General features: G+C 40.6%; 1 protein-coding gene and 2 long non-coding RNA genes across 8 annotated transcripts in view; 2 read left to right on the top strand and 1 right to left on the bottom strand.

Moving 5' to 3' along the window:
- Positions 1 to 21,305, top strand: part of LOC140536341 (uncharacterized) — a 58,393-nt gene extending 37,088 nt beyond the window's left edge. Inside the window, exons 2-3 of one of the 2 annotated variants that reach the window (XR_011977608.1) lie at positions 19,812 to 19,910; positions 21,139 to 21,305. This is a non-coding gene — a long non-coding RNA (uncharacterized lncRNA). Of the gene's footprint in view, positions 1 to 19,811; positions 19,911 to 20,530; positions 20,621 to 21,138 lie in introns of those variants that run through there. The other variant, XR_011977609.1, reaches the window with a different exon arrangement.
- Positions 1 to 21,582, bottom strand: part of camk2b2 (calcium/calmodulin-dependent protein kinase (CaM kinase) II beta 2) — an 84,325-nt gene that overhangs the window by 46,862 nt on the left and 15,881 nt on the right. For all 5 annotated transcript variants that reach the window (XM_072658062.1, XM_072658057.1, XM_072658058.1 and 2 more), the window contains exons 3-8: positions 19,519 to 19,578; positions 19,075 to 19,129; positions 18,421 to 18,486; positions 7,210 to 7,282; positions 2,154 to 2,256; positions 1,835 to 1,918 (exon numbers count right to left, since the gene is read on the bottom strand). In XM_072658062.1, coding sequence (XP_072514163.1) covers positions 1,835 to 1,918; positions 2,154 to 2,256; positions 7,210 to 7,282; positions 18,421 to 18,486; positions 19,075 to 19,129; positions 19,519 to 19,578 — 441 coding nt within the window. The remainder of the gene's footprint in view (positions 1 to 1,834; positions 1,919 to 2,153; positions 2,257 to 7,209; positions 7,283 to 18,420; positions 18,487 to 19,074; positions 19,130 to 19,518; positions 19,579 to 21,582) is intronic.
- Positions 13,799 to 17,351, top strand: LOC140536340 (uncharacterized). Its single transcript, XR_011977607.1, has 3 exons — positions 13,799 to 14,077; positions 15,446 to 15,531; positions 17,266 to 17,351. It is a non-coding gene; the product is annotated as an uncharacterized lncRNA (long non-coding RNA).

The raw sequence follows: 21,582 nt of genomic DNA, 5'->3' as shown, positions 1-21,582 counted from the left end.
AAAAGTAATTGGACAAACTAACCATCATTATAATCTTAGTAAACCCTTAGAAAACCCTGTAATTATATTCATGAAGGCATCTCCACCTTGAAAATGCTTAAATTGATATTGTTACTTGGGTTTTTCATTAACTGCTACCAAATGTAAACTCAACACTTTGTCTTTTATGGGTCATGTGGCCACAGCGTGTCATGCAACTGCTTATCAGTCAACTGTATTACTCAGTATTTATATTTTTATTATTATATTTATATATTTCATATCTTGATTGCTGTATTTTAAACCATGGTGGTTTAACCAACATAAAAATGACAAACATTTTGTCAATGTCCAAATACTTGTGAATCTGGCTCTACATACAGTGCCGAGTTTATATATTATGTACGCCATGATATTGCTTTACAGTTTTATGAACATTTGCAGCATTATAGGTAATGGGTAATTATAATTCAGTATTATATCAAGAAAATAATGTCCATAAAGTGTCCATATTTCAGTGTTCTGAATTCTACCTCTCATCTAAATATTAGTTATGCTCCCTCTCTTACAGAAGGTAAAAAGTCAATACAAAAAAACCCACATCTTTTTACTTTGGCATTTAAAATTTGGTTATGGGAGTCTACAACTAACCAGCACAATCAAATATGATGTTCTTTAATGTTTCTATTAATGTCTTTGCCATAAAACAGCATTATTTATAAAACAGAAACATGGTCCAAATATTTCCTGCATCTGTAGAGTCTGCCCTTTTTGCCCCAGATTGTGCGTGACTCACATTCAGAGTTACGAGGCAATGACGACGTATCGAGATACTGGTCTCTGCTTCTCGTTGTGTCTTAACTGGTGGATTTGTGTGTCCATCATCCAAGAATTTCATCCAAGTCATTAGGGAGGGACTATCTCTTCACACAGAGCTCTAGGTCACATGGGGTCTTACTATAGTGAGAGCTCAGACTGCTCTGTACATTTTGATATAAAACATGTGGGTGTGAAGTTCTATGCAAGTGCCTTTCAAGGCAAATTTAAGAAGATGTGCAAAAATTGGGAAAATGCCCTTAGACTCCAGAGGGTTATGTTTAAACTTACTGTGTTTACTAAGCTTTACTGTGTTTTCTTTTTTTCTTTTCTTATGTAACATAATCTCTAACATAATTTTATGTTGTCATGTTAAATTTGTACAGCCTTTTGGTCGACACTGTCCTTTTAAGTGTGCTCTATTAATAAAGTTGACTTATTTACCTACTTTTAAAAGGACAGTTTAAACACAATAAAAATCACAACTTTTAGTCCTTTCTGTCAATGCGCTTTCCGAATACAGAACTTTTACTGTATGGCATCTTGTGTGGTTTCCTTTGGTGTCACTTTAATAGAAGCAGGACAGAATAAAACTGTCCCAATGAAACATGCTCTCAGGTTTGTAGGAAGCATAAACTCTTTATTATTCTGAACTGTAAGTGTACTGACTGTATATCGGTATAATAATCAGATCAGATTAAGCTTCTTCGAATGAATAAAGATCACCTCTTTCTCAAAATACACCCAAACATATTCCCCTCTGATGAAAGGAGTGAATTTGTGCTTTAGAAGGTGGATTCTGTAGTGACTGTAAGAGGAATAAAAGCTGCACTCAAAAACAAAGCCTCTCCAGAGAGCCTGAAACAGAAGAGCTCTCCAGAGTGCCTGGGTCTGATGTGTCTATGCTGCAGTGATGTGTGTGGGAGAGGGAGCAACAGAGCCAGAGAATGAGGCACAGAAAGAGAGAACTATATAGAGAGAGAGACAGAGAAAGAGAGACAGAGAGAGATGCCAGAGCCAAAGGGAAGGCCTGACTCACCACAAGCCCAAATGTCCACGGGTTTCCCATAAGCTTCTTTCCTCAGCACTTCAGGAGACAGGTAACCTGGTGTTCCAGCGAATCCTGCACATCGAGATATGAAAAGAAATATTTAAACACCAGATTCAACATCCTACTGTGCTAACATTTGGAATCACTTGTCTTAAAAGGCCTATGATGTTTGCATGTTGATTTAGTATACTGGGATGTGAGAATACGGATAGCACATAAGCTATAATTCCAAAATTCCAATGAGAGTGTATCTGATTACTCCACACTGGCTCCACCTTTTAGAATGGTTCCACAAATGGTTACATACCAAACCAGGCCTGCTGCTCCCCTTGCACTTCAATGGCCAGACCAAAGTCGGCTAACTTCACTGCTGCGTTCTTGCATTTGCTGGCCAGGAGCAGGTTCTCTGGCTATGGGAGGACAACAGAGGTGCACTCAGATAACCCCTGCAACAATGATGATTTACACACTCGACACTCGTCACACATCACGAACACACACACACGATACTGAAGATTCACAGAGAGTGTGCCACCCAATTGCCTACTACATACTAATGCCATACTATATATAATATACTATACAGTAATATCATAGTGCGGGTTTGGCATTTTTGTACTAACAGAAAGTGATGAAGCATTGCTATGGCAACATATGCTGTTCTCCTGCTGCCGTCGCTGCTACACTTGCCTTGTTGTCTGCCATTTCTTTGCATTTTTGCAGATGTGAGTAGCTCCTCCCTTTCCTTTTCGTATTGCATTGTGCATAATAGTGTCCTTCGAAACCACACTCAAACATAGACCGATTCTAAGTATGCATCGTAAATATTTGAGAATACTCAACTACAACACTTTTATCTATCCTACATACTCAAAAACTAGTCAGTATTAATTAGAGTAAAAGATACGGTGTTGAAGGCACAAATGTCTGCAGCATGATGTCTCAGTGTCTGCTTGGGTCAGACTGAGCTGTGGAGGTCAGATATGCAGCAGTCGCAGTGATGCAGTTTACACTTCACCTCCCCGCTGAGTTCAAACACTGCCTGTGGCTCTGTGTGACCTATCACACTACTCCTACTCATCCAGATGCGGATGTACAAGGAAAAACTCAAACCATCACGCACAGAACCATGGACATGACTTTTACAGTGACAAAAAATATCTTTTGGAACTTTTTTTTTTTAGCTTTTTTGGAGCATTTATCAACAAAAATGCTTGAAAAGGAACTCTAGGTCAAAGCTGGACTTGTATTAAAGGTATCACATTTTGAATAACAATACCAGCTATTCGAATTATAGTCTACTTCCATGACCCCTTCACTGCTCCACAGTTCAATGCTGAGGGGCTTTATACCCCTCTGACCCATGCTTGCATTAGGCATGGTGCCAATATATTCATGTTTATGTGCTCCAGAGAGTCCTTTTCTATTGACAGTACTTCTCTGCACAAGCTAGACATGCTGTGTGTGTGCACATTTGCATATCTGTGTCAGCAATGGGTGCAACTTAAAGAAACTGAATGCATTCCTTAGAAGGAGCGTCCACTAACATAGTGCAGTTGTTATTTAACACACTGACAGTCAGGAAACCACCAGACATACTACGTTGCCAACTCTGACCTGATGAAGCCTGCGGTCTAAACATTGTCAAGTCTCGTGAGTTCGCCTAGCCACATTGGTATGACAGCAACTTGTAAGGTCACAATGTTTGTGGGGACATATTAACCCTAATCTATGTGTAATGTATTTAGAGTAGCCCTTCATCAGTGGTCAGTTTCTTACCATGGAACTACTCTTGGCTGGATATTTTGAGGAGTGGACCACTCTCGAACTAGCAGCACCGGATACACAAATGTACTACACACACACACACACACACACACACACACACACACACACACGCTTCTATGCCACTATCATGCATCACTGCACAGCTGATAATGACCCACCATCCAAATAATATCTGGCCATCAGCATTGCTGATTCACAAAACTGACTGATGAAAGAACGAAAGCAGAGGGTGGGTGACTGGTGTCTGACGGCAAACAGGCTACAGTCTGTATTTGTGCAGTGGACTTATAAATTAAATGGACATCATGAAGTGGGCCGGAAGCATAAACTGCCTGTAGTGGATCTAATAAAGTGGGCTGTGAGTGTATCAAGGTATATAAATTATTTTGGCTTCATTCAGGAAATGGTTTTTATGGACGGCACAGTGAGTATTGCCAAGCAGCTCACTGCAATATGACCTGCCAGGACTGTGTACGACTTTGATTGCAGCAAGTTTTTAAAAAATGTCTTGGCTTGAAACAAGAGATGACAGCGTCTCCTAGCTAGAGGTTTTAATTATGATTCATACTGATATCTATGAGATCATTTAAAAGAGTTAGGAGGACTAAGCTGATTCAATCAGAGATTCAATACAATGCCCTGCTGGAACGGCTTGATCACTTGAGCCTTTTAGAGTTGCTTTTGTGAAAGATTTTTATAGAAACACTTTGGGAGCTATGTTTCCAAAAATATCCAGATACATGCGGAGGGGGCCTGTCATCAAAAAGTTGGTGTTGGAAAAAGGTGACATTTTGAAGACTCCAGTATAAATTATTAGGTAATTAATGTAAATTATTCAGAAACTAATAATTGTTCTAACTACTATAAATAATTTGGTAAATTATTAATTATTTAGTAACTACTACATTTATGGCATTTAGCTGACGCGACTTACATAGTTACCCATATTACAGAAGTGGGCCAATGCAGTGTTAGGAGTCTTGCCCAAGGACTCTTATTGGTGCAGGGAATCGAACCCTGGTCTCCCACATGCTCCCACAATAGCTCACCCGCAACTAGTGGTTTTATCTGTTGTGCCACACCAACCACACCAACCACTAACTGTTAAGTAAACATTTGCTAACTACTGTAAATTATTAAGTAACTAATAAACAAACTAATAATAAACTAACTAGTAACTAGTAATGATTCAGCAACCAGTAATTGTTCAGTAACTACTATGCTAGTTGGTAACTACTATGCTCATAACCAATATACTAAATATATATACAATATACGTGTCCTTTAAGTGTCCTTTAAGTACCATGAAGTATGGGCCACATACAGGCTTTAAGGGTTTAAAGGGTTAAAGAAGAAGAGCAGATTAAACAGCAAAAAAATGGCATTAAAAAAAAACTATTACCAGTTCAACTCAGACTAACTAATTCATTAACTACATGCAGCCTCATCCACTGTAATACATAATACTGCACACGGCCATCATATTTACTGCCCAAGTGAATGTATGTGAGGGTGTGTTAGTGTGTGTGTGCTCAGTACTGCAGCCTCACACACTGTGCCTGGTACAGTATTAAGTAGGTTAGGTTGCTTCCGCTCTGGTGGAAGTTGGGCTGGGTGAGAAAGTGGGTTAGAAGGCAGAGGAGAACAGTGTGGGTGTCGAAGCACCATTCCAGCTCTCTCTCCAGCTCTCTTGCTCACTCTGTTCCCAGAAGATAGCTGAGCAGCGGACGAGAAAGACTTCCTTGCGTGAATCCACGGCTTCTGCCACTCACCGCCGTTATTAATGGAACTGATACACTCAGCCACAATGACCGCTCAATGTCAAGCCAGGGGCTGCGCTGGGGAATAGAAATCCGGAGCACGGTCTGAGAGGTTAAAAGACTAACCAAAAGAATCGAATGAAATCCGGCCCTACTCCAAACATGCAGTGTGATCTGATTCTTGGAAATGTCACACTGCATTTAACATCTGAAAACAACTGGCCTTGACAAAGACACCATGCTATCTGTTACATCAGACCTTAACCACCTCCTGCTGACCTTATGTCCTGACTTAAAGTTGGTCTGATCACAATCTCGACTAATTTCCCATAACATTCATGAAATCATCACACTTTTTCAAGCACACCACTCTCAGTTTAGCACTGTGGCACTTCTGTATGTCACTTCAGTAACAGCCAATCGAGACTGACATGCTCATCATCTGTTTGGTGGCCGAAATAGACTAAAAAGGGCACCTCAGCCGGGAACATTGAGGGAAAAGGATGTACTGTTTACTCCTTTACTACCACCACCTCCTGGAGATCAAACCAGTGAGCTTCCAGTCCCAAGTTTATTTCTATAACCTTGCAACGAACCTTGAAACGACCTGCAACAATGACTTCCATCTGCCATCAAAAGCGCAGACAAGGTGAAAAAACAGAGGTGAAATTAAAAGTATCCAAAGATCAAAAGCAGTTTGAGTGAAGTGCCATCAAAAACAGAAACAGGACGTTCATCAAAAACAGCACGCCACACCCTGCTCTGACACCCGTATCTGGTGTAGACAGCTCGTCAATTATAATGGGAGAGTTTTCATTTTGTTGATGAGATGTTAGTTTATACAATCTGATCGATTACCCTAACCCCATCCCCATCCCTAGCCCTAACTCTATTCCTTGCCCTAAACCTAACCCTAGGCTTAACCCTAGTGTGGTTCTCCCGCTGGTCAAACAGAGCGTTTCTGCGTTACTTTAGTTTCTAACCAGTCGTAATTATGAAGAAGTGATTAGAGTGTTTTTACACACTCATGTCTAAAACCACAGATTTTACAGTAGGTTTTAAGTTCAACTGTTAATAACTTAAAGATCTGTACAATATTTTATTAATAAATGTGTGTGTTAGATTTTTCCCTTTTTCTCCCAATTTGGTTCTGCCAATAAACCCACCTGATCATAAATTCCAATGCTCCCGGCATTAGGAGGGTAAGACCTTCACACATGTCTCCTCCGATACATGCAAAGCTTCTTTTTTGACAGGCTTAGAGGAAAGCTCAGGGTCCCCAGTTCCACTGCACCAGCTAACAGACGCTTGTGCTTGCCAACATTGCTTAATAGTGATGACTCTGCTGATGGCAGAGTTGCATGGCTCAGGATTTCGAACTCGTGAACTAGCACTATTTTACATAGTGGTGGCACATTAGATTGATGAGTCACTCGGAGCCCAAAGATCTGTACAATGTCAACGATCATCAGTACAACCCTAACAGTCAACAGATTTTACGGTTTTTATGCTCCAGGCTGGAACATATTCACACACGCAACCTCGTGACATCAGAGCCAACATGCCAAACACGCACCATATGACATTTTCCACAAGTTTACTACAAGATATCATACGCATAGGTCAGCGAGTGGTTCAAAATAGGGACACTTCTGCAGTATCTGTTGCTAATCCACCAACTCCACAGACTCTTCAGTATCTTCACAGTGTTAGCAGCGCTAAGGGAAACTAGAGTGAATAAAGATGCACATGGACAGAGACAGACAAACATGCAGCCGCAACCAAATGGAGGAAAGAACAAGACCCGTCACTCACCTTGAGATCTCGGTGGACCACACCCATCTGGTGGCAGTGAAGCACCGCCTCCAGGATCTGCTGGATGCAATGACTGCATGCAAACACCAGGGGGCGCATGTTAGTCTGAGCAGAGCTACATTCTCTCGTGCACAGGCACAGGCAGGAGGTAAAGAGGGTAAAGGGGGGGGTGGGGGTGGAATAAACAACTACATCTGCATGTAAATATCCTGAGCTTACTTGAAAGTTATAAAAACCTGAATTCTCTGTAACTCTGTAATTGAGCTTCTGAAGATTCATAGAAATGAAGAAACAGGTTGAAATGGGTATTAGTTTCATTAGATGGCAATGCATGGATCAAACTGCTGAACAAGTGGGGTCTTCAAAGGAAGAAACAGAGCAGAGGGAAAGGAAAAAGACAGAGCACACAAAGCAGATCCACATCCTTGGCTGTCACTGGAGAAGGAAAATACATCTGTCATCTGATGTAGAAGCCTTATCTTTTAATCTCTCTCACAAAAGCTGGAAGACAACATCTTAACCATATAGCCCCATTCACCCCTCATCTAGCAGGAGCTCTCTCAGGTGCGCCCTCTAGCAATTGTAGTTGTTTTTTGGTGTAATTGGTGAAACAGGAAGGAAGAAAACCTGTTCTTAGACATGTTATGATGTTTCCATAGCAATTTTACATTTGACAATTTTCACAGTTTAACAAATGAAACCACAGACATTACATTAGGTTCCACTGTTAAACAGTTCCATATTAGAGACTTTAAACTGTAGTTGAAAACAAAGGACAAGAACTCAAACTGACTCCCAAATGAAACTATGGAAGACAATGGGAAACAATAAGAAACAGTACCATTGTACTGCACTGTTTTTCTTGCTGATGTAGGCAGCTAACATACTACACTGTTCTGATTACATGTTTACAATACTGTTGTCTTTCTAAACTACATCTTTAATAGGCCCTACACCTCTATTCAGCTTGCTGCTGGTGCAAGTCCATTCATGGTTGAGTGCTGCTGCCTGTCTTCCCTCTGGATCAGCCTTGTCCCGTTATATAAACCCCTTGTTTTTTTTCCTTCCTTTCTGTTTTCTCTCTGTATCCCATGTGTTGAGATGCCCTGTTTTGACTGTTCTGGCCTGGTTACTACCCTGCTGCCTGCTGCAATGCTGTACAGCTTTGGATCTTCACATTGGTTCATTCTCACTTCACTGCATAGCTGTGCAAATGACTGTATGGACTCTCACTTTTCACTCACATTTATTATCATTTATGGCTTGAAGTAACATTTGCTCATAGTGCAGCACATATTGGAGGCTACCATACATACAAGGCTGATGTTTGTTTCTTGTACCAATTTCCGCTGCAGTATGTACTAGCATGAGAATGTAACTGTTGCATCATTTAGGGTGGGCCGTGGAATTAAAGTATGAAACTACTTAATAACTGCACATTTGGATCTCAGATTTTATTGGGTGTTGATGGCACCCATTCAGATTGAGTCACTTACCAGTAAACACTACAAGATTACACTCAGATCGCGAACAAGAGGCCAAAAACCAGCGTCTGCGCCCCTCACACACTACTTGACTCTCTGTACAACTGTGGATCTGCAGACTAGAGCCAACCAGCAATGACTCAAGAATCAAGGCTAAGACTCACATAGTGTAACCTTGGCTTTACACGGTCACCAATGTCATCTCCATAAATATACGCTCGAAAATATCTCTCAACTAGATCAAAAGACATCCAGATCTTGCTTTGTTTGGTGCAGACAAATTGATGTTGTTAAGAACATGGTTTGTCTAACTTTGGGGCACTCATTTTAAGCAAGTGGAACCAATTTTACCTTCACAGATTGCAATCCAGTTTGAATGCTGAATAGTACTACAAAGTAGGGCATTATGGAGATGATGTTGCTACAACATTTTGCTGTTTCAAAGCATTTTGTAGCAAATGCATCACGGTTTTGAGCACATATTTACAGAGATGAGATGGGTGACAGTCTAGTGCCAGCCTAGCATCTCCTGTCCTAAACTAATGAAGCACAAATCAGATACCAAAGATGTCTCTGATCTACTGCATCTGGGTTCAAGCATAAAACATACTGATTTGATTTTTCACCAAACTTTTCCTTTAACTGAATTGATTGCAAAGTCATGGTACTCTGTTTACAGTATTATTTATTGTGACACTACTGGGGCTTTTCTGTCTATTCCAGTTAATTAAACCCAAGAAAAATGAAATATCGTGATACACAACATGTATTGTGATGCTCTATTTTTGCCATAGTTGTCAATGCACAGTGTCTGATGCATCTATGTCAAAAAGCAGAAAAGACAAATGCACTTTGCTGTGTATTGACACCTCAATATTGCATTGCTGACACAGGAAGCTTCAACTAACGCTATACCACTTAACAAAGAGTTCTCAAAAGGTGAGAATCTCATGCATCCACCCACAGAAAGACAGTGAGAGTATATGTGAGAGAGAGAGAGAGAGAGAGAGAGAGAGAGAGAGAGAGAATCAGTGAAAGGGAAATGTGGGTTCGACAGAAATAGAGTCTAAGAAAGAGAGACAGTGAGATTGAGACAGGAAAGGAGCAGGAGGGGAAGCAGAAGAGACAAGCGGTAGGAGGAAGCAGTGAGATGGGCTGAGGGAGAGAGGTGGCTTTAGAAGAGAGAGAGAAAGAGGGCTGCATCGAGAATGTGGTAGAGCTGCCCTGGAAGTAAGAGTATTATTAGAGCACATGGTTGTCAAAATATCCTCTTAGTGGTGCGTTCAGCTGGTCCTTGTAAAGGAAAAGTGAAAATTTCAGTCAAAAGTCAAACTTCAAATTTTAAATGAGTTAAAATTAAAATCTGTACCACCAATGTGACCCTTTTCAAATCATCTTTATTTTCTCATCATCTTTTGAAGAACCTTACTGTCAACTTCCATCATATGGGTGCATCCTATTAGAGTAAAGTGGGCAAAAAGGTGGGGGTTTTAATATTCACAGCAGCCATGCTCAAATAACTGGGCTTTACTGTGTTACAGGGGGCTTAGGCAGGCATTGCAAAAATTCTACTGCATAAGTAACTATGTATATTTATTATATTTATAATATAATATTTCATTTCGTATTCCCAAGTATTTCTTAGTTTTTTAAACATTTTAATACAATAAAATCAATAAAAAATCAAACTGAATCTTTACCTCAGAATCCAAAATTGAATCAAAGCCAATAACATGACATGAAACCCTGAAAAACCTATCTGATGAATTTCTGATTTTAAATTGAACTTGAGTCAAATTTTCAACTGTAAAATGATCATAATGTGTTCTTATGCCACCTAATTATAAATGTTGAAGTCGGATCTTTACAAACTGCCATTAATGCACCATGATTGGACAGCTAAACACAGTTGGGAGAAAACATTAACTGCTTGCAATGGCTAGCTAGCAAAGGGTGACCTCCTACCCACTCTGAAAGGCCAATTATGCTCTTTGGAACTCCTAGCCATTGATGGCTGTGGCATTGAACCTGCAATTCCCCAATGATAGAGGCAACACTTAGACAGTTTCACCACTTGGAAGCCCCCTCAAACTGAAATCTGATGGTGTATTTATTGATTTCTGATGGCAGAAGAGAGAAATCAAATTGATGTCATTTCTCTGTACTGCTACTATACTCTGTACTACAAAAAATATTGAATACTCAAACATTTTGTCTGCTGCATCTCGCTTTACACAAAGTGGCAACATCTAAGTGGAGATTATCTGGTGGTAATGGTCAGCTTTACCCCTTATAAGTAAGCTGCCCCTTCTCTACTTTCATAATTTACAACAGTTTCAAAGGTCCTAAAATTTAACCCTATGGGACTCTACAAAAAGTAGTACACTAAACGGCAGCATTATTGCTTTACTATCATTCACTTGGGTATAAGGGGGTAATCAATCAAAGCATCAGGTAAGGATCACTCAACTATCAACCCTATTAAAAAAACAACTGTCTTGCTGAGATATTAAAATTGTTTTTGTTCCAAAATATGAATATTCCAATAGCAAAAAACTGTAAAACATCCATCCTTAGTGGAAAGAGGCAGCATGTCAGGAGCGCGACGCTGATGGAATGAGTCAAGCTGTGTGGGCGTCGGTTGCTGAGAGAGAGATCGAGTGTGTGCGTGCGAGAGACAGTGTAATAGTGTGAATCCTGGGCAAACATTATGTAGTGTGTACACAGCATGCTCATATGACATGGAGAGTGCCTCTGAATCCCAGAACTATTAGTCTGGAAAGGACAGATAGATTGGGCTTCCCTGTGCCCTGTCAGCAATGCCAGTGCACTGTCCTATCAGATATCCCTCTAGTGAGTGAGGGGACACCGTGGTCTTGGGCCGACTTATTTTCTTTCCAGAGGCCTGACATGTGGCCTGGCCCAGTGTGAACTCACACACACACTTGGCAGTTGTGTATGACTTCGTGAGGTTGAGCAATATTCATATCCAAGTAGATAACATTATAATTATAATATTTTTGTATATAAATATAATATAATTGTAAATTATTGTCTTACTTGTGGGCACCATTGCACCACTTCTGCATCAATAAACATTAGGGGTGTAAAAAAAAACTGGTTCTTTTTGTGTTGTGTTTTAACCCCGACCACTAAATAGCAGTCTTCAGATCCAACTGTTCTGATTGGATAAAAGGTCAACCTTTCTTTTACTCAGATTCTATGCATATGTGCTGCATTTTTGAACTATGACAGCCTCAATAAAAGTTTATTGAAAAAAAAATGCAATATAACAGTATCAAAATGTATCGCAATATATTCATCACACCTGTTTTATGATACACATCATATCGCCAGGTTCTTGCTAATACAGAGCCATATTGAAGTGGCAAAAAATTCTCCCATTTGCTGTTTGTGTTTCAGCATCTGGTAAAATTACATGAACAACAGTGCTGTATTAATTTATGCCATGAGTGATGCCAGCTATACCAGGTACAGTATTTCAAAAAGTATTTGGACATTTGTGCCTTACCTAACCTGCCAAATACAATCTGGCCTTCTATTTAATACTACTGATAAGAGTCTATATTTCTGTTTTTGAGGTCTTCTTCAAATAGTGGATTGTGAGGTTAATTGGATTGTGAGGTATAAAGACCATTTAAAGCATTCTTTCAAAATTCAATGCAGAGTTGAAGATTGTTTTAGTTTGAGCTGTTTCTTTGCAGACTTCTACAAGTTTACATCCAAAATACATATACTTTTATATAACTGCACCAAACCCAGAAGCCACCAAACTGTTGCATTCTTTTTTTGTAATGCTTTTGCAAAATTTTACTGCAGCTTCTTTCAGTTGTTGATTGGTTTCGGAGGGTTCTCCCTTCAGTCTTCTCTTCAGGAAGTGAAACGCATGCTTTACTGGGGTAAAGTCTGTTGACTGACACTTTTTCCCCTGATGAAGTCATCTGTTGTGCTGGCAGAGTATTTGGGCCATTGTCTTGCTGCATGATGGAGTTGCTCCTGATTAATTTGAATGCACTTTTTTTGTAAATAGACAGAATGGATGTTTCTGTAGACTTTAGATTTTTTTCTGCTGTCAAAATGAAGATGAGTGCTCCAGAAGCAGCCATGCAAGTCCAAGTCATAACACTACCTCCAGCATGCTTAACAGATTAACATATATGCTTTAAATCATGAGCGGATTTCTTTCTACTTTAGCCTTTCTGTTAGTTTGGTAGAGGTTCATTATGGTTTAATCATGTCTATAAAACATTACAGAACCATTGTGGCTCATCTTTGCAAATTCCAATCTGTTCTTTGGATTATCACTGCTGATGAGTGGTTTGTATCTTGTGGTATGGCCTCTAGATTTCTGCTCTTCAAAGTCTTCCTCAAATGATGGATTTCAACAAGAAACTCCAGGTCGTCCTAAGATCCCAAATATCTGCTCATTTAAAAAAGGTGGGTTCTAAAAACAAATTGAGGGTTTAAAAATGATGCAGTGTTCTAGGTTGTCTGGATGTAAATATCAGGAAATCAAAGCTGAAAGCCTGATCTATTATCTCATATTCATATACTGAGCTCAAAATGTATTTAATGTTATAGCACAATAAAAAATAAAAACCCTGTCCTAGCCTTTCTGATGCTTTTGAATTGGACTGTACAGGAACGACTCTAACAGGAACTTTTATGAGAACCACCTGAACGCACCATGCGGGTCGGTGAACAATAACCACCGACTGGGCCCCTCTAGACTCTGAAAGGTCCACTTCAGTCAAGCATTCATTATTCAGAAAGAGGGCTGTAGATGTGGATTGCCTCTATTTTACTGCAAATTGGCACACACAAAAACCCTACATTGAATATCCTTTTTAAAAACTATTTAAAAACTAAATCAATGAGACATTTCTCATATTGGACAGGGAGAGGGAGATATATAAAGACAGAAGAGAGAGAGAGAGAGTAAGAGAGAGAGAGAGAGGGAGAGAGAGAGAAAGAGAGAGAGAGAAAAAGTGAGAGAAGTAGGCTGGGTAGGTTGTTTATGCAAGAAAACAAGATGCTTTAAAAGTTAGAGGAAGTAATCAGCTGTTCCAGTGCATCAAGTGCAGTTTAAAGTGCAGAAACAGGAACCGGAATCATCCAAACAGGTCAGACAGGCGAAGAGACAGACAGACAGACAGATAGACAGAAAGAGACGCAGACAAGTCATCGAGGCAAGCATCGCAAGTCTCATGCAGTGGCCAGTGCACTCGCCATACTGACCTTCAGGTCCCTGTGCACTATGTCATGTTGGTGAATGTGATTGACACTGTCTAGTATCTGATGGATGCAGTGACTGCGAAGACAAGACAGAAAGGGAAGGACAGAGAAAAGGAAAAAAGGTGGAGGTAAGATGATGGGGCCAGGTGTGCATTGGTGTGGGGGGTGTATGGAGGTAGATTAGCAACGTGGAGAGATGCTGGTAAGGAAAGGTAGGCAGTTACAAGAAACAATGTAAGCAATGTAAGAGCACACTGACCGCTCTACAGTGCATACAGTACAGGTGTGAGGCTACTGAGCTTGAAACAGAAGAATGAAGACATGAGACGATCCCTGAAATGTGAAACACCTAGGTGGCGGTCAGAGCGAATTGCGTAAATGTAGTTTTGTAGTCAAGATGGGGTGAGGCTGTTTATTTAGTGTGGTGTTGTACTTTGCCTTCAGATCCTACTGTTCTGACTGCATAAAAAGGAAACTTTATGCCTATGATTGTATTTTTATACTATGGTAGTATTCCTAAAACTAAATAAATAAATAAAGAATTAAAAAAATAATAAATCACAATATAGCACCTTGCCAACAGTATCGCAATATATTGTATTGCAACACGTATTGTATCACCAGGTTCTTGCCAACACACAGAACCATTACCTTGTTTTGTCTGAACCAAAATAGCAGGTGTGAAAGGTGCCTTGGACCACAGTTCGGAAAGTCCAAACCAAAAGATGTGGTCTCAGTTTGTTCAGTTGTTTTGCAATGTGAAAACACTGTTTTGGATGGTTCGGACTAGTCATATTTATCATTTTAAATACCATATTAACCAACAGTAGAAGAAAGAAGAACTATTATTTAAGAGAGTAGCTAAAGTTAGCTAGGTGGCAACTACTCCTCAACTACTCCAACTAGTCTTCAACTGCATCCAACTCTTTACTGGATAGCTTTGCTAATTCACTAGCTTATCTAAGGAGTAAGCCTCTTTTTTGTTGTGTCTTATCTGATACAAAAACCTGCTTATTTCCCACAACCATCTGTTGTGCTACTGAATGTTTGGGCCTCTATGGCCAGTACCATCACTTAAAAAGTAGGCCTACAGCCCTACATTCATTTTAGCATTCGCCAACTCGAATAGCAGCATTTGGGCTAAACGCTATGTCTGTATGCATGTTGCTTGGTATTTTGAAGGTGATGGTGTTCACCTCAATCAGTTTAGCTGTGCTGCCACAAAGAGTATTAGCGGATTGTTAGCTAAGCATACGAGTGAGAAGTGAGTGATTCTCTGAGGATCATCGCTATCTGTTGATTATAAAACAAAACATTTATTAAATACATTTAAATTTTGAGGTTCTACCGGCCAGTTATGTTGATAATGGCCGGGTCTCTGGGCATGCGAGGCCACATAATGAACCCAACCAGACTTATTCCTGGTTTAAAGCGTCAGAAGTGTTGTCTGTGGCCATTTTGCCTATAATAACAGTCTTCTCTGTCTCTTTCTAAAGCTCTTAACTGTTCTGGTGAGAGGACTCCAAACAATAGCACTGAGGCTGGAAATTTAGATCCGTTGCGGGGGCGACGGCCAGTACCCGTGAGTAATAAATGAAGTGAATGGGATGTGTATGTGTGAAAAGGTATGTGTTAGCATGTCAGTATATGTGTGTGAGTGTGTATGTGTGGTTATGTTTAAGTGTGTGTGTGTGTAGAGCAAGCTGACAGTATTGGGCGTGTGGCGGAGGCTTGAGTCAGAGATGACACACTAATTATCTGTGTGTTAATTAGAGGCCTACTTTCAGCACTCTCTAAGGAGAGGAGGCTGGGCAGGGGGACGCTAAAGCAAGCAGGTGCTGGGGGCTAGGGTGTGGCCTGTGGGAGGAGGTGGGGGGCAGGGATGCTATGGTCCTCTGCCTACAAGGGAACGGCAACTATATGATTCTTCCATTTTTTTCCCATTGTTTTAGTTTTGCTAGGCTAGCTAGGGAGCCGGATGAGTAAAAGGTCAGGGTGCAAAACTGACCTTTTACTTAAACTCCCCTTTAAATGCAAGCATGTTGGACATGCATGTTGACGCTACAGGAGGATTGCAAATTCTTTTGTTTGTATTGTATTCCTATTAGAAAAATATAGATTTTTTAAACAGCGAACACCAGTGTCCATAACTTGCTGTCATGCAAAAAAACATTTATTTCCAAAATGGAAACTTTAAAAAAACACTCCTTCTTCACTTTCAATGGAAGTCAGTGTAAAAGGATTTTATTTTATTTCTATTGGTCCATTCATCATGGAATTTTATTAAGGACACAATGTAAAGCATAACTAATTGTTATTAATATTGTTATTAATATTACTACTACAATTTAAACACAGATAATTACGCCTAACTTAATTTAAGTCATTTAAAGAGTAAAAGTAATTAAGTAATTTAAAAAGTAATAGTTTTTGAGTTAAACTTTTTAATTTGTTGAACAAAGCTTAAGTTGAACATACTTACAATACTAAACACTGTATGTTAGAACAACTCAAATATACAAGGTCATAATACTTTAGTTGAATAATTGTTACTTAACTCAAAGTAAATACCTTGCATTTTTTAAATTTTTTAAATTTACTTGTTAACTGACTGTCATTAATCTGCCACTGAAAGCATACTCTTGTGGTAATGCAAGAGCGAACACTGCAGTACCCAGCCAGCAAGAGTCACACTCAACAATACAGAAAATGGTATCTTGCTCTCACAGGCGTGGCTGTGAGTTTTACTCAGGCTGTACTGCACACACAAACCCACTGTATATTAATGAACCAGCACAGCTGACTTTACTCAATATGAGAGCAATGAGTAAATCTGACATCAGTGCAGTTTTTTATTTTTTTAAGTGGGCTTTTCTAAGTTTGCTTGGGCTATTCACTATTCACAGACTAAACCTGAAGTTTGTTTAACTCTTTTTGAATATATGTGGGATATATCCTGTTTTGCGTACAATGTATTATCATTATTTATTATTTTATTAATAATTATTCTTATACATAAAAAGTACAAAATTATCATTACATTATTGGTGAATGATGAATTTGTTTTAAATGATTTCTGCACAACACTGACAATATGCTACATTGCTCATGCATGTTATTTTGTTTCCCAAGGTTTACTCAAGATGTATGTTGGTTTCATGCACTAAAAAAGTCTAAATATTTCATTTCATAACATTTTCCAATATCCCTTTATCCTTTATAATTAAAACAGTTTTAGTTACTGCACCACTGATTTGAATTGGCTGCAAGGATTAATATTCAGCTACATTGTGAAGTTCATTTTCTCACTTTACAGTGAGTCATACTGCGACCTAAACCACATCTGCAAGTCTGAGCGACCGTCATGAAGACCTGGCTGTGGTTTGAGTGGGCTGAGAGGACTGTGTGGGCGTGTATTTATGGAAAAGATTTGGGTGACTATTGACTACTGGGTGACTATTGACTGTGTTTGCTGCATTAGCCTCGTACGCCCAGTTTAAAACTTAAGTGTACGACAAGCTTTACGGCCTTTAATGTGTACACTGTTACTATAAATGATCATATTATGAACATCATATACCCCTTATTATTAGCTTATCAATTCACCATCTGCAATGGAAACAAGTAGACATGAACTGTATGCCTCTTTCTCTCAAAGAATAATGGTCACGGATTCTAACAAGCCTGCTTTTCCTTTCCTCCAGTTCTCCTACTGCCTCCATTGGCATCTTCTACCGTAGCTCCTTCTCTCACTATCTCTCTCTCTCTCTTTCTATTTCTCACTGTGTGTCTCACGCCCCCACAATACGCCCACACAGTCAAATTGATTAAAGTCCCTCTCCTGAGGGGTACTGCGGTATGTGTGCGTGCGTGTGTTAGTATGTGTGTATACGAGTATGTGTGCTGCACTAGGTGTGAATCTAAGAGAGAAGACAAGCGTCAAAAAAGAAAGGTGGGGACGCAAGATGGAATTAAATGAAAGACAAGAGAAAAGATGGAAGAGAGGGTCCTGTGGAAGGAGATATCTGCCGGGTATGCAGTGAGATGTCGACACAGCGCCGCCGCTGCCACCCACACTGAAAAAGTGCCTGCCTTCTATGAGACAATCACAGGGAATTTATGAGCTACTGCTCCGAATACAATCTTGGGAGTCTTAGGAGATGTCATGTAATGACTGTATTGGTTTTAATGTATAGTTACTAAAAGGTACACTGAATTTAACTGAATTTGTAGGTAATCCCTGCTTCAATAATAATACAATGTCTTGGCTTTGATTAAAAAAAAAAAAAACACACACACACACAGCACACAGCCCTACTCTTGAATGTAACTGTAAGGAAGGTAGAGAATGAAATGAGCTGAAAATATGACAGTGGCTTGGGGACGGGGTTGGGGGGTGAATTGCTGGAGAATGCGGGCAGGAAAAAAGCACAAAGACGGGAGGCAAAAAAACCCAGAAAGAGCACGTTACCTGGCGTCAGCTTCACTGTAATACTCTCTGGCTACGATGTCTTCAAACAACTCCCCACCAGTGACCCTATAGGACAGAGTGAGAAGTGCATTACGAGGGCCTCGCTCGTTGATCTGAATGATCATTCATCACAACGGGCACAACATAAAAGCTTTAACTGCGGCATTTGTGCTTGGGAAGTGATTATGAGTGTGACTGGTTTAGACATAGAGATGACATTTTTCTATGTTAGCGTGAGGGACTGCATTTGTGAGAGAGAGACAAAGAGAGAGCGGGGTAGAGAGACAGACAGAGAGAGAGAGAGAGAGTGAGAGTGGCAGGATGGATGGGGGAATCCTCTAGAAGAGACATCCCGGGGCTTTGAGGGGGGAAGCCCCTGCTGCAGGATTCTCTTCAGCCGGGCAGCCCGGTTCTGTTGCCATGGAAACTGGCTCATGAGCAAAGAGGGGAAAGCGAGGGATGCTAAGAAAAGGCGTGGGGAGAGGGGGGTGTTGGGGTGGGTTTGGGGAAAGGATAGGGGGTTGCTGGATGATCTCAGGCAGAACAAACGGGTGGGAGAGCCATCAGACATGCAGTGAACGCAGAGAGAGCAGAGAAAGGGACATATGGTGCAGGCAGTTTTAATTATGTGCTGCGTTGGGAACACACACTTACAAGTCAAACAGGAGGTAGTGGAAGCCTTCCTCTGATATACTGTCATGGAGTCGAACTGGGGGAGAAGGAAACAGAAACGAGCGTGTTATGCCTCCAGCCGTCCTCCAAGGCTGACAGGCGTGAGCCGTGAACGCTCTTTTTCCATTTGCATAAATAGAAAAGTGGAGCTTAAGCACGCAGTGTGCTAGGCAGGGAATAGCCTACTTTCTGTTCTCTCGTGGTCGGAGCCTAGCCAAGATCTCTCCTGCTGAAACTGCAGATGCTCCTGCCTTGTTCTCAACTACGTGCCATTTGACTGTGTTCAGAGTGATACTGTCATAAACTGTACAGCACTAAAGGTGATTTCATTAGCTTGCTAAGAACCTGATAATGACACAGATAGACTAATAGAATTAGTAGCCTTGCTATTAGTGGCAACAGCAAATGAAGAACGTGAACACTCACCAATGTTGGGGTGCTTGAGGAGACGACAAATGCGGGCTTCACGTTCGAGCTTTTGGTGATCTGTAAGGGACAGGTCGAGTCAAAGTTCAAGTACCATCACAGAAAAAGTAAAGCACTGCTTATTATTCAGTTATATGTATTGATCTTAACTGAAGCTCATTCCCAGGAGTTAATATAATTATAATTACTCAGGGTCTACTGAACAATATAATTGAGACTTAGGTACCTTTATTGTCATTATACTTACTATACACCTGTACAGTACAATGAAATTCCTTAATTTCTCTCCACAGCTTGGAAAGCTGGAGTCAGAACACACTGCCATGCCATGCTACAGCAACCCTGGAGAAGAGAGGGTCAAAGGCCCAACTGTAGCAGCTCAGTGAACCCAGGTATCAAACCCACAACCTTGTGAACAATACCCCAGTGCTCTAACCACTGAGCAACCATTGCCACACTACACCATTTTCCGGCACCACAAATAAGGCACACCATCTTGACCTGTCAAATATGTTGTTGGTCCTCCACATGCCACCAAAACAGCTCACACCTCTGAAAGTGTCCTGTGATACCTGAAACCAAGACATTAGCAGTTGATCCTTTAAGTCTTGTACGCTCTATGGTGGAGCTGCCAGAGTTCGGACTTGCTGTTCCAATGCATTCTCTAGGAAAAATATGCTCAATTACTTTGCCACACTTTCGTGGTCTCATCAGACCAGGTGCCCTTCTTCCACTGCTCAAAAATTTAATATAGATTTATTTGACAGTGGACAGAGGTCAACATGGGCACTATGATCAGTCTGTGGTTATGTACCCTCATATACAGCAGGATGTGAGGCATTGTGTGTTGGGCACATTCCTCCAGTGACTAACACTAAACATTTTTGTAACCTGTGCCACCATAGTGCTTCTGTCGATTCGACCTAGGTAGCCTTTATTGCCCTAACGCAGTCAGTAAGCCTCCAACATCCTGTCAAAAGTAGTTTATCTCTCATTAAAACACTGTCCGTAGGTACTCACTACTGCTGACCAGAAGCGCCCACACAAGATCAGCTGTTTGGCAATGCCCTGGCCCCATAAGATCTGCCATTTGGAGACCCCCCCCCCGTCCACACAAGGTCTGTCATTTACATGGTGTGTTCCAGTCATCCAATAAAAACCTTACTAAAAGGTAACTGGCTGTGATATATAATAGGTCCAAATGTTTGTGGACAACCCTTTATTCTAATGAATGCATTCAGCTACTTCGTTCAGCTACCTTTTGCACCCATTGCTGACACAAATGTGCAAATGCACCTACACACACAGCCTGTCTAGTCTCTGTAGAGAAGCACTGCCAATAGAATAGGACCAGATAAGGAGCAGATAAACCTGAACCTATTGGAACCATGCCTAATGACAGATGTGGGCTAGAGGGGTATAAAGCCCCAGCATTGAGCTGTGAAGTGGTCTCATTCCTAAATGCAATCAAATTCTCACAGCAATGCTCTAAAACCTAGTAGAAAGTTTTTCCTGGACAGTTACTTCAACAAAAGCAGGATAAACTCTTTTTTAATACTTCTGATTTTGAAAATTATAAAGGAATGAGCAGGTGACCCAATACTTTTGTCTACATAATAGGTTGGTTCGAACTCCTTCATCATGTACTACTCTAGGTTCTACAGCTTTATGTCTTCGTGCACAGCAGACACCAACACTGCCAGTGAAGAGAATGCTACACTGCTGAGGTCGCTGCGGTGTAACGGCTGAGCAAGAGAACCACTGACAAGAGTGTGGGAGGAAATCACTGAGCGCTCTCTCTATCATGAATAAAGATGAGGTTTACTCAACTGGCTCTATTGTCTGAACCTACAATACGTTCGATTGCATCTAGTGAGCGTGATTTGACTGTGCTGAGTTACGACGCAAAGCACCGTACTGTAAGAATGTTCAGAGAAGTGCTGTATTAGAAGGCTGATAGATCCTAGATGTCAGTTTCATAAAGGTGTATTAACACTGCTTTCTGCTACCTGGCTTTAGGCTTGCTTAAATTACTAATATACAAGTGTTGAGCACTCCACTGAT

This window comes from Salminus brasiliensis, chromosome 16 (assembly GCF_030463535.1).
Source record: "Salminus brasiliensis chromosome 16, fSalBra1.hap2, whole genome shotgun sequence".
In the NCBI taxonomy this organism is placed as follows: Eukaryota; Metazoa; Chordata; class Actinopteri; order Characiformes; family Bryconidae; genus Salminus; species Salminus brasiliensis.
The sequence above is the reverse complement of the archived record's forward strand: the minus strand, read 5'-3'. Positions and strand labels throughout refer to the sequence as shown.